Below are 18,860 nucleotides of genomic sequence, written 5' to 3'. Positions count from 1 at the left end.
AATTTTAAACCAATATTAGAATAGGCTAGGAAATTGTACAGCATACTAATAATTGTTTGGAGATTTCGACTAGTTATTTAATCATAAAATAAAATAAATAAATCAGCTTCCCGCTGTAACCCGCATAAAACAGGCTAGACATAGCATTGCGTGTTGCGGAACTCAACGCCGCGCTCTTGCCTCGATACCAGAGCGAAGAAACGGCAATATAAATTATATTATATTTTTGTATTTGTTTAGTATTAATTTTTTGTCTAATTTTCAAATCAGTAATACGGGTATTAAATAAAATAAAAAATATATACATTAAATAGGATTTCCAAATAGTAACATTATAATCTTAAGAAATTATACAACGTTGGTAAAAATAAACAAGAAACGTATACTAATTAATTTATATTTATTTCGAGTTTTTAAAAATTTATAGTTAATTTAAATGGTTAGCATTGTGTGGATATGTCAGGAGCGGTAGGTAGATGATAATATTTTTCATATATTATATTCCAAAATAAAATTCTACTATTTATTAATGATCCTCTTAGTTCTAAGGTCTTATTAATAGACATGTGTGGAGACAAATCCGGACCCACTGGAGGCCATGCTGGTAGCCTGGAACCCTCGGATATGGGATGTCTGAAACAACAAGGAACGTATAATTTTTTGTCATTAATACGTAACTAAGTTATATATATAATGAATGTATAAGCATCGAAAGTTCTTAGCTCAGTTATGGAATTAATAATATAATTGAGGTGCAATTTTGTACATAAGCTTAGGTTGAATGACAGTGGATTATTAGGCCGCCCTGAACTTAGCTGTAGATAGAAAATTCAAAAATTAAATTCGCATATTTGATTATAGATTTTTTCTAATTTTAATTTTTCTTTTCCCGAGTGAACAATGCACAAAAGTTCAAAAAGCTTAATTTCAGAGATTTTTAATTAATCCTCCTCCTCCTAAGATGACGAATTACTTATAAGAAAACACCCCGTTTCCCACTTTCCGCCGAATTCTGGAGACATTGCGTGTTGAGTGGCGGAACTCAGCGCCGCACTTTGGCCGAACGAAACGAAGTCGAAACCCTGAGGGAATGAAATATAAATTTGAATAAATAATTCATCTCCTCAAGTGGGGGTCGAACCTTCAATCAGTCGGTTTTACAGTCACATTTACCTTTGCGCCACGACTGGCCTCAATCTATTATATCTTTCTAAATATATTTGTCTATTAAAGGAAAAATAAAAAAAACTTTACAATAAACTACTTACCCAGTTTTTATAAAATTTAGCCAAATTCTTCTCATAAATTTCTTCATCTTTTTCAAATCTTGAGAAATATATCCCTCCTCAATCATAGTACCGTTAAAAAAACCATCGAGAACTGCAAATGTTTGGGAACAATGAATTGCTCCTCGTATATTCGTATAAGGTACAGGTGAAATACCGTCAACTGTGTAGGAATATTCATATAAATATATTTGATTGTTTCCAGCCCTCACTTGTAGTCTCACAGATTTTAATAATGAATAAACAAATACTGAATCAGATATGTAGTCTATATATGATAAAACAGATTCTTTGTCAACCAATTTATTTTTAAAATAGAATCGTTTTATATTTTCAGCCACTTCCTTCTTTTCATTTTCATTTTTAAATTGTAGGTCTCCTGGTAGGAAATCAGAAAAATTTGCATTCATTCTATCTTTCCAGTCATTGAACATTTGTATAAAGAACAATCCTTCCATATTAGAAATACCAGTCAACATGGGATATTTAGTAAAATTACCACTTTTTAATATATTGACAGGGTTATCTTCGAGAAACCTTTCTTGACCAAGGTCACGTTCAACACACGGTGAAAGCAAAAACATACCGTCGGTTCTATTTAAAACGGATCCCGAAACTAATTGTTCATATGGAATGGTTTTGTAAAATTCCTCCAGAACTTCAATATTATGGACATCATAAAAATTTAACAATTTAGCGTATTCTTGGGCATTTTTCAACGGGTCCGGTTGAACGCTAAATGCGGCTGTGCTTGCTCCGCTATCAGAAATTACTTTATTGAATAAACCTTTTGTCATTTTAGATATACTAAGAAGGTCAGCGGCCGTAGCACCAGAACTGAATCCAGATAACGTCACGTCGTCGGGGTTACCACCAAAATTTTTAATATTTTTCTTTATCCATTTCAATAATGCTACTTGGTCTTTCATACCAGCATTTCCGGGGATATCTCTCGTTCCCAAACATAGAAATCCATGTGCGGATACTCTAAAATTAAAGGTTACGCCGATGACTTCTCCTGTTTCTACTAAACCTTTAGGTGAAAATAGATCGCTCCATCCCTGAATAAATGCACCGCCGTGAACGTAAACGACGACTGGAAGTTGTGTTTTGTTGTTATTAGGCACATAAATGTTTACAAGAAGACAGTCTTCCTGAGGTATTTTATTGTCTGGAATAACACCCATGGTGTCAACCTGTGGGCATATTACGTCCTGGTCTATTGCGTCGAGGGGCTCAGTCCATGTCGGAGGTGGTAAAGGAGCCTAGAAATATATATATTTTTTCTATATTATACAAACATTTTTTATGTATTATTTATAAGTTTATGACAAGGTAAGTTACATATTTTTATATCATAATACAAGGCATTAATAGGTTATGTAAAAATGTACTTAAGTATATCATTTCTTTCTCATTTGTTGTCAATATAATTAACCTAAAATATATTTTGTTTGTGGCAAATCACATTTATAAATAAACAAAAATAAATAAGTAAATTAAAAATAATAATAACAACGATAATGGAAAAAAATGTTATTAATAGATAAATAAACAAAAGATTATGTATAATAAAGGCACAAGAAAATAAAATAAAAATTAATAATATATTTACTAACAATACTAACACTAACCGTAAAACTTGTATTTTTTTATCTAAAAAAAATATATAAGTTTATATTATTTAATACTACTAAGTATAGATGCAAGAAATAAAAGGCTTTTTATTTTATTTTATTTATTATTTTTTGTTTGTGTTCTATATGTAACTTTGCTAATTCATATATACATACATAAAGATAATTAAATGTAACCGGCAAAACGATAAACTAACAAAAATATTTATATCTTTCTTTATATAAAGCCAAAAATATCTATAGGAAAGTAGGAAAATTATTTCTTATAAATACCTTAAATTTATCTCGACCCTTTGGTGCAGTTGCATAGGGAATACTGTGAAACACATATATATTATAATACTGGTCTTTGTATCCTCGTACTGGACCCTGCATTAGATTAACCAATCGATATTCACAATCCACTATAGTATAAAGAAATGGTATTAAATAGAAAATTAATAACAATGTAGACATTGTAACTCGTGAGAAGCAAGAACAAATAAAAATATTATCAAATTATAATTCAACTCGTTTGACCGTTTAAGATAAATTATTATTGTTTATTTAAGATAATATATCTGTTATTTACATGAATTCGTCTATCGTCAAAATAAACTATTGAAAGCAACTAAGAAAGTATGTTAATATGAACTGAACTGACAAGTAAACTCAAAAATGTAAATATCATTAGATAATATAGTATAGTATAGTATAGTATAGTATAGTATAGTATAATAAAGTTAGATTAAGATCGAATATATGAAATATTTTGGTGTTAGACTTTTTGTATATTATATATTTTAAATTACTATATATATATATTACTATATTTTCAATTACTGTATCTGGTAAATGAAATATTTAATATTAAAATTTTCTTAGCCAATCAAAACGCAATGCCTCCAAAATTCGGCGGCAAGTGGGAAAGGGAAGTGGTGTAATGGGAACAGTGTCTTAATACTAGGCTCCCTCTGTTCTGCTTTATGCGGGATTTTTTGAGGCATTGCATGTTAAGTGGCGGAATTCAACGCCGGGCTTTTGAGGGTCCACAGCGAAGAAATGAAAATATTAATTAACTAGCGACCCTATTGCGGCTTCGCGCGCTTTTACTACTGGATTATTCATATAATGTATGTTTGCAAAGCACTTAAGATAATGTGAAAATTAGTTAAACCCTAATGCAACCCGCATTTTCGTAGTTCCAATAAGGATTTTCCAATTGTTTTACACAGCAAGGATTTTTTAGTAGGTACCGTAATTTTAAATCTGTGCTACTAATCTTTTCAAGTACTTATTAAAATATATTTAAATGACTATTTTTAAACGGAAGAAATTATAAACAAAAACCTACCTACTAATAACTACTACAAAAAATATGAAACCAAATATATCGCGCTGAAAGATATAGGATAATAATTTATTTCTCCGATTGGTAAACGAACCTCCTGCGTTTTTTGACCTTGTGTCTACTTCTCTGTCTTTTTGTTATAAATAAAGAACTAGTACTATCATCAATAGCCACTTAATGTTATATATGGAATTGAAATATCATTACCTCTATTAAAAAAAATATCGTATATTGAGAACGATGTATGTACTACATGAAGAAAGATGTGCCTATTTATTTATTTAACTTGTTATAAAAAATATATGAACCCATAATCTTTTAATCATTCTTCACCCACCCACCTCTCAAAAGTAACACGATGACGTCACTGCCTCAAAGTTAATAATAATTACCATAATAATAATAAAAAATGTAACTTTAAACGACAAAGGAAATTTTCAAAGCCTCAAAATGAATCCCCGCGCAAAAATTAAATTAAGCTCCTGTTTTAATTAATATTAATCGTTCCGTCGTCGGTGCTATGGCGAGTGTCTTCCAAATATTAAATATTGACTTTTTGTACTCTACGAAGCTTTTTTTCAGCTTCACGCTGTTCACGCATCTAGCAGGGTAGGCAGGGGGAGCCTAGTGTTAAGACACTTCGCTCGTCATTTTTTGCAGAAGTCTGGAGGCCATTACGTGGAGTTGCGGAACTTAACGCCGCGAAGTTGTAAAGTTTGATTGATGTATTTAAGTAAATTTAGTTCGACCTAAGAGATAAATGGGGTATAATACTAGAGTAACTAGATGCAAATTTAACATGTTTCAAAACAATTGTTTTGTTTTATATAAAGAAGAAAATACATAAGTCGCCCACGTTGACGTTTCAGTAAGAAAATTTTCCAATATTTATGCAAAATAAATGAAGGCGTGCTTAATAATGTACCATTAGCCAAATTACAGCTTTTCAATATCATGAGTGGTGGTGGTGGTCAGCTATTTGACGACAATATAGGAAAATTATTTATTTTGTAGGCACTGTGAGGCAACAAATAAAATAAAACTAAAACAAGTACACCCAAAACTCGAATATTACATGAATGAAATTGCTACGGAACTCTCGATAGGAGAATCCGACTCGCACTTGACCGATATTTTTATTTATTTTTTTAAAATTGTAATATTAAGTGTAAATACGAAGATGGCGTATACCTTAAGTAATTAAATGTATGAAGCACAAAAGTAAAAAGGTTGATGACCAGAGTTTATTGGCTTGCGAGTGTCGTCCATGGGTCTTCAATTACATTAGCATAATAAGGCACCGTGAGAGTGTTGTCACGTGATATCCATCGTTTTTATATGACTGAAAGTAGAGGCTTTCTCTATGTAAATATATATTTAAAGATAGTAAATACATATACCTAATATAAAAGAAAAAAATTATGAAATAAGACAGGGGATCTAAATTGTATTTTTTTTAAAAAAGGGGTATTAATATTAAATTAAATTAAAATTAATATTATAAAATAATATATTTAAAAATATACGAAAATATGTTTATCGGAAGTAGGTTTACTTATAGCTCTATACTAGACGAAAAGGCGATTTTATAAAATAGCACCACATTTTTTTAAACATTGTCTCTGGTGTTAAATAAAAAATATAGAAGAAGATAAGCTAAGATTTTTTTTGATCCTTAAGATTTATACGTAAATTGCTTCTAATATCATCCATAGCGTCATTTCAAAGGTCAACTGTGGTCGCCCTACACTCTCTTATCAGTTATCGTACACTCCGGTATCACGTTTTGTTGAATCGTATTGAGAACTTCCTTTTACAGAATTCATTCTCATTCTTCAATAGCAAAAAAATAATAATTGTAAAAAAATAATACTAAACACAAGAAAAGACTGTACTGATTGATTGACTGACTGATAGATCTACTAATAATATTATTTTTATGTTTATCTATAGAAAAATATGCTTAATAAGTATAACGGTACATTGTTAATACTTTTTGTTGTGAAAGAAAAGGTGCTTAATGTTTCCACATATCTTATTTTTTTTATTTCAATTTCCAAGTAGTTATTATAACTAAGGCGAAAGAACTTTTGAAAGTTCGTCCCTAGAGTACTGAGTACATGAGTTAGAACACAATCTTTTTCAGTAGAACATTTCTTTCACAAGCTTAGGCCGTGATCTTTTAAAAGAAATAAAAAAACACATTGTAAAAATTGTTCAAAATTATCATCATAATGGATGTTACATTTTGCCTCCCCATATATAGTTGTGTTATGTAAGTATATCCCATATATATAGCACGTAGGCAGAGGGAACCTAGCGCAAAGACACCCCGATCCCCATTTTCCATGGATTTTTTAAGGCTTTGTTTCTTAAAATATACCGTAAAATATAAATTGCGTTTCTAAGCAACATATGTACTATTATGAAATATATCTTCCGAGTGTTTATAATATTAGTTATTTATTCCTACCACTACTTTTAAGTAGCGTTCTTACATGCATCTTAATCACTGACATTGTCGCCTGGGGGCTACAACGAAAATATGCATGTCGCATTTAATTTCAGCTTCCTCAATTTATATGAATAATTTAAATATTATAATATTGTATGTTGGTATTAATAACATTATGCAAGTTTCATTCAGATTTCATGATGAATTTTAATCACTCTGGTGATTTATAATTGAAGTTTTATATAACGTCTGTTATAAGTATCAATTTTTTTATAAAACTTCGATTTTTGATGGTAGCACGTATTTTTCGGCTTTTTGGCATAATTTGGGCTGAAAATGGTGAACGGAGTGTCTTAACACTAGGTTTCCTCTACCTACCTACCTAAGATATAAATAAGTACAATATGTTTCAGCTAACATATTTTTTTATTGACTTAGTGGTTGTAACACTTAAGTTATAAATTATTTAAATAAACGAAATATTGTTTCCTTACAAAGTTCGAGAAACAGGGACGTGTAATACAGATAAGTATTAGGACCTAATGACGATTATCTCAAATAAAATAAAATAAAATAACTTATATAAATAAGTAAAAAGAAAAATAAGCTTAGTCAGCGGAAAATCCCATACAAATTGTTAACGGTATGAATGCAACATGCAACTTGCAACGCCATCTTGATAACCGACTTGGAAATGTATTACAATAATTAACTTATACGGTGTTTGTTGTTTATTTAATCTATTCTATTCTAGATAAGTAGATAGATAGATAGATAGATAGATAGATAGAATTATCTATTTAGAACATTTTGATCGTATTATAGCTTATCAGGCTAACAATCTTAGAGCTAGGTAACGCTAATGCAGCAAGGAGCTTCTTGAACTAAGTACATACTCGCAGATTACACTTTGTATTCCATTAACCTAACACATGCTAACACGGAAGAAATACCTAGGGTTGAACATGAGGTATTTAATTACCATATTAATAATATAATTTTATGTACATAATATATTAACAGATGCAAAAAGCTGAAATTTATAAAAAAAACAATTTCAATTTCAAAATTTTCAATTATTGAATATTAATATTTTTATTTCTTCGCTCTATTAACAAGGTAAATCGCGGCTTTGACTAAACACGCTGCATATAGACAGAATCTAGTGTTAATACACTCCGTTCCCCATTTCCGCTGAATTCTGGAGGCAGTAGAGGAATTTAATGCCTCGCTTTTCCTCGACACCAGAGAAAGTAATGAAGATATTAAATATTTCGTTTGTCAAGTGGAATTCGAACCCAAAACCTGTCGCTTTTACAGTCACACGCTTGTACCACTTGCCCCACGACTGGCCCCAAAAAACGTAGCCCTGGAAACTTAAGATTGACTTTTATAGCCTACACTCATGAAATTGGTGCCAAATCCTCGGTGAGCGGGACTGACTTCCACTTGACGGGTCTTCTCCTATTTCCTCGATCCAAAATATTTTCAAAATATCTTCTACGACTTCCTACTAGCACTTACTGCAAACTGCAGTAAGTGAACTGACTTTGAACTGCAAACCCTTAATTATAGGTCATTCTTTCACTCTTATATAGTTATGTACGAGCGTTTAATGCACATAATTATGACGTCTGCGCGACCGACGACGCCTCGTAAACTTAAAATACCATAAGCTGCATTCCGTCTGCCTTTGCTAATAATTTCATACATACCGACAGCAGAGAATATTGCGGTAATAGGTTAAGAATTTTTTTCTTTATTAATATATTTTTTTATTTAAATAATCTATAGAGATGAGGTCAGTCGTGGCGCAGCGGCATTTGTTGATGTTTGCATCAAGCGACAGGTTGTAGGTTTGATTCTCTAAACTCTACGTTTAGACACTTTTAGTGTATCGGAGAAATGCCCCCTCCATAAAAGGAATATTTACCTACTTACACACCTATGCTATGATTTTTTCTGCTAGGTAATTGTAATAAAAAATGATATTTAAAAATGTGTTTAAAGTATATCTATTGGTATATTATATAAATATCCTATTCATTTATATTTAAGTTTTACGATGTACCCCGCACATAGTAGGGTAGGCATAGGGAATTTGTAAGACACTCCGTTCCCATTAAGACATTTCAAGACATAGTCTGTTGAGTGGCGAAATTCAACACTTAAATTTATTATATTTTAATATATAATTTATACTAATAATCAATCTAGCTAAACTATAAAATATAAATGTGGAATTTCTTTTTAGAAATAAATATCATATATATTTACTTGCCACTTCATTTAAGTGAACGCCGCAGTCAACGCCTTATCCAAAGCTGCAGCAATTATACGCATTTAATATAAAAGTATTTCAAAGCACACGACAGACCGACTTACCCTCATATGTATGTACATAATTAAAATATAACTTTCTGTTTTATTATGTTAAGTTTTATTTATTTTTAATATTTTTCATTTGTCATTCCAAAGTTAGGAAAGAAAAATACTAATTTAAACGTAGCGGAATATGAAACCCCGCCTCTTTGAAACCATCCAAGTTCTAAATATTTTTCTAGTAATATTTTCCAAATATACCTATAAATAAATAGCCGCTATGTAGTACTACAGGAGATTACATGTATTTGTAATATTTTGACTGTATTCTGTATTTCATTAATATCACTATAATTTAAATATTTTCAAGATATAAATTAATTTCAATAATTTCATTGAAAAAATGTAATCTGGTAGTGAAATTTACCTCCCTCGGTTCCCGTTTATGCTAAGTGTAAGTGCTCGAATTGACATGTTGATGACATAATCAAATAACAGAACAGAAAATTTCCTTCAATACTCGTATAAAGAACCAAATATAACATAAATAGATAAAATATAATATATATCAAATATAAAGGCTTAATAAAAAATCTTTTGATTTTGGCCGTAGAGGCTCAGCATCTGACTGTATATACGATGATGGATTTAAGTTCGATTTACACTCGGGGCTAGTAGGGGTCACTCACTTGACACGCAATTTCTTTAACTTAGAGTATCTGTACAATAGGTTCTCTCTGTGTCTGCCTACCCTGTTAAAAGCGGGATAACGCATAGAGCTAAAATATATTAACAAACCCTCAATTCAACAAACACGTACAACTTGATTGCTAATATGAAAGAAAGAAGAACTAAATTAATTCCATATGATCGTATTTTACTTGTATTCTTATCCACGAGTAATACATTAAAAAATTAATTCCTAAATATCCACACCATATTAGATAACACTGAACATATATATTTTTCAGTTTATCCTTTTACCTTCGTCCTTCTTACATGTTTTACGTACATAAAGTAACAGGTAGCTTACCGTTAAATATTATTATTGACTTTTATTGCGTATTGCGAGTGAAATACGTGAATAGCATCAGCGGTCTTGAATCGAGTGTATTTCCCATTTCCTCCCGCTAAGCGAAAATGCTGGTACACCTCGTTTGCACGCTAATGATGCGATACTTTCTACTGGCTTTTATAATTTTGTATTGAAACTCTAACGGTATTGCTCAGGTATAGGCTGGATTTATTCCTGTTTATTTTTGTAAAAATATTAAATTGTGTCAGTTATTTGTTATTTAAAACATTTATGAATATTTTTACGAAGCGTTATGTACGCGTTAGTAAAAGACACGGACCAAATTTTTTTTGGCCCGGGCTTATCTCCGGAACAGCTGAACCACGTCTATTATACGATTTTTTTTAGATGAAAGAATTTTATTCTAAAGATGAAGGGGGTGTGTGTAAGTGTAAGTAGCAATACATAATCTACTTTTTTTATAATGGAATTTCCGTGGAATCTAATAAATTTACAAATAAATAATAATTACGTTTTAGTAAGTGAATAGCAGTATAGATAAGTATAATAAAATATTATTAGTATAAGTTATGCGGGCAAAGCCGCAAGGGGGCTGGTAGCTACCAATATAAAATTTAAAATGTATCATATTTTACTCTATTATACTCATATTTTACTCTATTTTCGGTATATAGACTGATATTTGCGTGATGTGCCGAAAATTTTTAAAAGCTTACATTTAAATATTTTTTTCCAATTTATTAATGCAGAATTTTTCCATTTATATAACTGAATGCTTCTAAAATAGTGTGTTAGAAAAGTGCAAATGATACTTGACAGTATTTCTTATTCCATTACCACTAATGGAAACTATGTATTAATGGCTATATTTTAAAAACAAAATAACCAATAATTGTTAGATTATAATACCTCCGAGTGTGGATCGAACCCACTACGTTTGTAGTTGAACGTTGTTTCACAGCGCCATATGTCCTACATTTATATTATATGAAATCATTCAAAGATTCATTTAGGATAATAACTAACGACCCACGCGCGACTTCATCCGTTTAATCTTATTATCATACTAGCGGCCCGCTCGCGGTTTCACCCGCGTGAACTATGTTATTATTAATTTCTGTCTCCATGAGTACGTCCTAGTGACGTCTATGCAAAATTTGAGACTCCTAGCATTTGTAGTAAAGAAGTTTCATACAAACTTTCGACCCCAAAAACAACCCCTTAGAAGTCGAATATTGCAAATTCCCGTCTTAGCGAGCACCTACGTCCTATAAGTAACTCCTATGCAAAATTTGAGATTTCTAGCACATGTAGTTTCTGAGATTTCGTGATGAGTGAGTGACCTTTCGATTTTATATATATAGATTATAGGTATACAGAATCTTTACATAAATTATAGCCAATAATATATGTGTTATTCTTATATTATAAACTATATTACTGTAAAGTTTCATCGAAATCTGTTTTTGCACGAAAATTGAACAAACATCCATCCTTATATACCTATAATATTAGTAGAATATAGTGAAAATAAATGAGGGTAAATATAAAAAATATAGCGTAGAGTTTTAACGCAACATAGTTTTCCGTGTTTAAGAAAGTTAAGCTTATGTTTTTGGAATAACGAGCCCGAATGGACGTCGAGCTGGACATTTAAATCCGCAACAGAGAATCTAGTTCATGGCGAACAACTAGAGTTGTTATTTTTAGTATAGTGGTAGCTTAGAACACTTTTGACTTCCGCTCACTTATATAACATCGGTTCTTTTGCTTCGCGAAGTTAATTTTACCTACTTTCGGGTTTTTTTTTTACGAGAGTTCTAATTTTATGTATTTTGAATCATGGGGGAGTCTTTGTTGAAGAAATTCTGTTTCAAAAGTATTTTTAAAAATATAAAACTAAAAATGTTTTGTTGTTTGCATTTTCATTTTCTAAACATTTTATAGGAAATGAAGAATATATTCATAAAATGTCTTATTTCGCTAATTTTACATACCCATCGTTTTTCAAAAACATCTATCATTTCAATATGAGCTTAAAAATATACATTGAGTGTACAGATGCTCCGTGCTCATAACAATTATAATTGTGGGTTCGATCCCCACTCGAGGCAATGAAATATTTATTTAAATTTATATTTTAATTTTCTCTTATTTCATTTCCTTTATATTTTCTTTTTTCGAGTGTCGATGCAAAGCACGGCGTTTAGTTCCACCACTCAACACGCAATGGATGCCAAAACGGAAAACGGACTGTCTTAACATTAGTGTACTCTGCCTACCCGGCTGCGTGCGGAATATATAGTGAAGCTAAAAAAGTAGTAATATAGTGACATTCGTATATGTTAAGCACAACTACCTATTTACTATTAGCAAATTAGCTAGCTCTTACTGTTCTTTCTTACTTGTGGGGCCCACAAATATTATAATATATAAAATTTAATTAAAGGTCTGCGTGATATACATATTTTAATATAAATAGGCCATACATATTCATAATAAGAAATTCAAAATAAGTATTATAAAACTACTGTAATTGGAGAACGTATGTATATAGTTTAGCTTCCTTTTGGGGGACAAGGCGAACCAGACAACTTTAAAGCGAAATTATCTATTCATATCTCCATATTGGGCGTCCACGAAGTGTAATTTGCATATTGGACATACACTTAATTATTACTTGTTCATAATATTATTATACACAAATGTAATACTAAATTCGTGACTAAATTTTTCTTCTTAACCGACTTCTGTAGGAAAAGGAGGATCAATTCGAATGTATTTTTTTATGTTTGTTACCTTTGAACTCAGATCCATGTAATTCATTTCCTTGTATACGAATCGAACCCACGACCGTTGCGCTTACTATAAAACGCTGTACCATTGCACCACGACGACCTCAGCTACTGTTACATATAAAAAATACTCGCAACGGGCAGGCAGAGGTTACTTAGTGTTAAGACACTCCGCCCCCTTTAAGATACTTCTGTTCCCCACTTTCCCCCTAAATCTGAAGGCATTGCGTTTTGAGTGACAAAACTGGGACGGACGACACCAGAGCGAAAAAAAGGGAAATATAAAATATTTCCTTAACTGGGAATCAAACCCCTCAACCTGTAGTGCCTTCGTGCCTCTGCGCCACTACAGCTCAAGCCAATAATGATTTACAAAAACTAATTAAACATTAATATTATAATAGCAAATTACATTTACCTTGTATTTTCCAAGTAGCATTCATTGTAAATACGTTATATTATTCAAAAGATAGATTAATCTGGTAATTTCAGGCAATTTCATGAAACGCTCATATGTAACGTCGCACCTCGAAATAGGTTTCCGTTATTAACCAATTCCGTAACAATGTGCTGGTACTACAGGCACACAAAGTAATAAGTTTAATATTTATATTGAACTTCAAAAATGAGTTTTATATGTTTTACATAAATTATAAAATTGAATGGATGAAATAATGAGTGAAGAAACATTGTGAGGATGACGACGTGTTAAAATTATTTAATATTATTTTAATTGTCCTACATTTTTTTTATTATCTGCTTAAGAAAAGAATAGCTATACCTATATCCTTAATTTCTTTTTAGTTTCGCGCCGTATTCCGCACATTTCAAGATAGGCGTAGAGTGAACCTGGGAACTTAGTGCTAAGACATTCTATTCCCCATTCAGACACTTCTGTTACCACTTTCCACTGAATTCTCAAGGCTGCGCTTTGTCTAATTACCAAAGCGAAAATATGAAAATGTTAAATTTTTCATCCCCTCGAGTACAATCGAAACCGTTGAAAAGCACAACTTGTAGTGATTGTCAAGACTTAGTTAGTGGTCACTGTTGGTCATGCACCACCACTACACTGCACCTTGCACAGTACACCATAAATTCCACCGTGGTCGGAGCCGTACTTCGTCTACTAAAGCAGAAAATAATATAAATATAATTATTTTTCCGTATGACAGTAGATCATCGAACCCACAATTATCAGAAGAAGCTCTCCAAATTAAGACATTCTTGATAGCATATTACCAATTTTATTTATAAAAATATTCATTTAAAATAAATAATAATAATAAAATTTTATATACACTATAAACAATACCCTATCTATTCGAAATTAATGAAGAAGCTGAATTTCCAATGCATTATCTTCTATCTCCAGTGGAATTGCGCTGCAGAACTAATATCCCGAGGGATGTAGATCAATCGACTACTTACTTGCTCGATGGACGGTTTTATAGATAGATTATTAACATGCTGTATATATATTATATATTTGTCGTAGAGCGGACGGCAGCTGGGGCAGACGTGTTTTAGAGTTAAGACCCCGTACAAAAATCCGGTACGACGACCCCTTGCTAGATGGATCGACGACCTGAAGTGGTTGGCGGGAGGCGGAAGGGTCCGAAGGGCTGAAGATCGAGATCTGTGGACAATCGATGCCTGTCGATGATGATGATGATGATGATATATCTATTACGATTTTTAGGGTTCTGTACCTCAAAAGGTAAAAACGGAACCCTTATGGACTTATTTTATTGTCCGTTTGTCCATCTGTCAAGAGCAATTTATCTGGAAATCGTGTAGAGGTATCAAGCTGAAATTAATATCAACTTAAGTTTGTTAATTTTTATAAGATAAATTCCCGTTGACCTAAAATCCTGAAATTTTTACGGAAGCCTTATTGGACGATTCAGAATCGCACTTAACCGGTACTTTTTAGCTTCACTTCAGGGTAGGTAGGGAGAATCTAGTATTATGACACTCCGTCTCCCACTTTCAGGCAAATTCTGGAGGCATTTCGTGTGAGTGGCGGAACTCAACGCCGCGCTTTGCCGCGTTTATAGTCGCACGTCACGACTGGCCTATCTACTAGGTTATGATATAAATTGAAATCTACCTACTCACAAGTAAGATTTACGCTTACTGCTTCCACTTCACTGAACGATAAAATCCTATTAATTTCATCGGCTTGAACCTTAAGTTAAAGAACGAAATCCTACAATTTCCTTAACGCGCTTATTTATGATGAAATTATAGTATATTTTTAGGAAAAATAAATGTATGAATTTCATTGTTTTTTTGTATATTTATTAGGAAATTTATGCAATGCCGTTGAGGTCAATACTGGAACGGGGGCCCAAGCGTCTGGCTGTAAACGTGACAGGTTGTGGGTTCGATTCCTCCCGCTTAAGGAAATTAAATATTTAATATTTTCATTATCCTCGCTCTGGTAAAGAGGCATAGCGAGGCGTTAAGTTCCGCCACTCAACTCGCAATGTCTCCAGAATTCGGCAGAAAGTAGTGAACAGAGTATCTTAACACTAGGTTCCCTCTCTATCCTGCTGTGTGCGGGATACAGCGTGAAACTCATTTTTTATTGTTTTTTTTTTAAATTCAAAATAGAAGCGAAGCTGCGCGGAAGCTAGTTAAATCATATAAGTTTAAATAACAACACAGTTTAAATAACTCGCAATTCAAAATGATATTCTATTTTAAATACATATAAAAACTCAATAACCCATAAGAATGCTGTTAAACAAAATGCGAATAAAATAACTCTTATTTTCGCACGTGCCATAGCGAGATAATAACTATAAATAATAATTAAATAGTTAATATATTGCATATTCCATTAACTTCGCAAGACAACCTTTTAAAACCTGTCCAGATTAAAATGCTATAAAATGGATATAGGTATGTACGTACACAATGAATATGTAATACCTTCAATAAGTGTCGTATAATATTAAATTTAATGAGACTCGAGTAATTATTTTTATATAGGTAGGCACTAAAATAATTGTCGTATTATTATTGTGAAGTATGTATATATATATACTTGAATCATTTTTATTTTAATATAACTTAATACTAATATTTATAAACAGTTAATTTCGTGAAAATTTTGATTGGGCCCGTCCAGTGGATATTTTGGTCGATTTAATGTGAAAATAAAATCAAATCTTCTGTAAAAAGCCTGAGTAGTTAATGAAAAACTATTCCTAATACAAATACGTGTACGTATGTATGTATATATTTATAATAATATATATAGATATATAGTAAACCAGATAAAAAGTATACCTTGTGTATATGTTATTTAAAAAAATTTTCTATTCTCTACAAGAAAAATGATACAAAAATGCCAAAATTTGCTATAAGATTAGGATACACCTACACAAGTTTTTCCTTCTTCCTTTATAAAATAAAATAAAATAAAAAAAATAAAAATAAAATAAAAAAATAAAAGCCTTTTATTTCTTGCATTCTTGGTTGGTAGTTACATTTCATAGAATATAAATACAATTTTTTCTGTTAGTTTTAGTTTTAGTTGTTTTTAAGCATATTGTAGTTAGTAAATTTGTTAGTGCGTTTATTATATCTAATCATATATTTATTATCTATTTATTTATTTATTATTTCATCCATTTTAGCTTTTATTATTATTGTTTTTAAATTTGCTTTTTTTGTTTATTTATATATCTATATCTATTGATGTATATGTGTTAAGCAAGAACCCCTGTGCAGGTGAAGGCCTCCTCCAAAGATGCCCAGTCTTCCCTTGACTGGGCTTTTTGTGTCCAGTTTGTTCCAGCTATCTTGATTAAGTCATCTTCCCACCTAGCATGGGGTCTCCCTTTTCTACCTTCTTCCTTTATCAGATACAAAAAACATATATCTTATATATATTTATAATATAATATATATTTATAATTCTAACCCGTTTCTACCATTATTCAAACATTTACACATATCCAAGTTTATTATGAAACGCGTTCATGGTTTTATTATAGGGTTGTAAAAAAGTTTGGCGAGCCGTAACGTGCACCTGGTGTGCTTTTAGCTAATATGGAAATCCCTAGCTCGAATAATATAGCTGGCGGATGACACCGTACTGTTTATATGCTATTTTTAGAGTTCCGCTTCTCAAAAGAATTTAAAAAACCCTTATTGTCGTTCTGTTCGTCTGTCTACATCATTTTTCTCAAGACCTCGTGGAGGTATGAAACTGAAATAAATGTACAATATTCAAATCTACGGTGTGTTGGAGTATGGAAAAAAAAATACTATTAAATCAACGCAATCTAAAGATACAAGCATTTATATATCGTTTTTACCACATTTTCTATGAAATTCACCGCGTAATCAAATGTTATAGGGTATTATTCCTCATCTGTCATTCGTAACGGTTAGACGTTCAAACTCAAACGGTAGAAAACAAAAAAGGATAATTATGGCAAAGTGTACGCATTGCTCTAAATTGATAGCGAAAAAGAATCCTGGACTTGAATGTAATAAGTGTAGTGTTATAGTGCATGCTACAGCGATATGCTCAGGACTAACAGCTAAACAACTAAATTCTCTGAGATCAGCTGAAAATTTGGAGTGGACGTGCCGTGAATGCTCACAAAAATCACCTCGAAGAGGCTCATTCATTACACCACAAGAAGAAGTAGAGGACGACGAAGAAGTACAACAGCAAAGCTACTATCCATTCGACATGAAAAAACTACTTAACGATCTAACAACTGAAATAAACAAAATAATTAAAAAGGAACTAAGGGAAACAAACACTGCTCTCCAATATTGCAGCGAGAAAGTAGACGAATTTCTCGAGTGCATGGAAGCTTTCAAGGACAAAGTAAAACAACTAGAAAAGAAAACCATTGATTTAGAAAATAAATACAAATCTACCGACAATAAAATTTGTGCCTTAGAACAACGTTTAAATGAGTACGAGCAAAAAGAATTAAATAAAAATATCGAAATAATGGGAATACCTTATCTAGAGAACGAAAATTTGGAAGAAATATCAAACGCTATAGCGAAAAAATTACACAAAAACGTGGCAGATATAAAAAAAATCAAGCGGGTACCGACGCCACCTGGGAGATTAGGAAAATTAAAATTCGAAATGTATGATGAAATTAAAAGAAATAATTGGATTAAAGAAGCAAAAACGACTCAAATTTACGTTGACAATATACTAACCACGACAGGCAACAAAGAAATGCATGGACATATTTACATAAGAGAAGAATTAACTTACTATAACAGAACTCTTTTATGGAACGCTAAACAAATATGTAAAGATAAATTTAAATTTGTATGGTGCAAGGAAGGGAAAATACTGGTAAGAAAATCCGAAAAGAGTAAGATTTTTACTATTAGAAGTGATGAAGACCTGAAGGAGCTAGTGAAGTAAGCAAGTGACCTTTATTCGATATGCCAATATATATAGTGTTGTTATTAAAATGGCTTCTAGTATAACATCGAATAACATTACAGAGTTATATGACTGTGTAGATATTAACGAATATTTTAAACATGTCTCTAAATATAACTGTAATTTAACTTGTATCCACATTAATATAAGGTCGCTTATTAAAAATTTTGTCTATATAGAATTAATTGTCGCCAAGGCTAAAAGAAATATAGATGTTTTAATATTAAGTGAGGTAGGTATAACGGAAAACCTCAGTACACTATTTTATTTGGATGGCTACACTATGTATACACAGCTACGTAATGGTCGCAAAGGAGGTGGTATTATTATGTATATTTCAAAAAAGCATAAATTTAAATTAAACAATCGCGTTACTAAATATTTCGAATGTATCACTGGGCAACTAACGACACCCTCAAAGCGAATTATGTACCTGTGCGCTGTGTACAGACCTCCATCGTATAATGCATTACACTTTATCCGTGAACTAGGTAGTATATTAAATGCTATACCAGATAAGGATCTACTTGTTTTGGGTGACATGAATATAAATCTT

At 31.6% G+C, this 18,860-nt stretch overlaps 2 protein-coding genes across 2 annotated transcripts; one reads left to right on the top strand and one right to left on the bottom strand.

Annotated features, from left to right (window-relative positions):
• Positions 1 to 416: 416 nt before the first annotated feature.
• Positions 417 to 3,561, bottom strand: LOC146534423 (esterase E4-like). The gene is made up of 3 exons (XM_085192718.1): positions 3,197 to 3,561; positions 1,269 to 2,551; positions 417 to 633 (listed from the first exon to the last, which is right to left on the bottom strand). Exons 1-3 carry the CDS (start codon positions 3,377 to 3,379, stop codon positions 441 to 443), a joined length of 1,659 nt encoding a protein of 552 aa, XP_085048844.1. The 5' UTR covers positions 3,380 to 3,561; the 3' UTR covers positions 417 to 440.
• A 13,701-nt stretch (positions 3,562 to 17,262) lies between these two features.
• LOC146534422 (uncharacterized) lies at positions 17,263 to 18,283 on the top strand. The gene has a single exon (XM_085193277.1). It carries the CDS (start codon positions 17,312 to 17,314, stop codon positions 18,281 to 18,283), a length of 972 nt encoding a protein of 323 aa, XP_085049403.1. The 5' UTR covers positions 17,263 to 17,311.
• The last annotated feature ends 577 nt before the right edge of the window (positions 18,284 to 18,860 follow it).

Source organism: Heliconius melpomene, chromosome 11, assembly GCF_056956725.1.
Source record: "Heliconius melpomene rosina isolate 202511_hmr_F chromosome 11, ASM5695672v1, whole genome shotgun sequence".
NCBI classification, from domain to species: domain Eukaryota; kingdom Metazoa; phylum Arthropoda; class Insecta; order Lepidoptera; family Nymphalidae; genus Heliconius; species Heliconius melpomene.
This window is presented reverse-complemented; position numbering and strand designations above follow the sequence as displayed.

What these genes read in the sequence shown, in the direction of transcription:
- LOC146534423 (XM_085192718.1), bottom strand. Translation starts at nt 3,379, where the DNA reads ATGTCTACATTGTTATTAATTTTCTATTTAATACCATTTCTTTATACT. An exon ending in AGGGTCGAGATAAATTTAAG is followed by an intron (nt 2,552 to 3,196) that starts GTATTTATAAGA and finishes ATATATTTCTAG; the next exon opens with GCTCCTTTACCACCTCCGAC. An exon ending in CTAAATTTTATAAAAACTGG is followed by an intron (nt 634 to 1,268) that starts GTAAGTAGTTTA and finishes TTGTTGTTTCAG; the next exon opens with ACATCCCATATCCGAGGGTT.
- LOC146534422 (XM_085193277.1), top strand. Translation starts at nt 17,312, where the DNA reads ATGGCAAAGTGTACGCATTGCTCTAAATTGATAGCGAAAAAGAATCCT.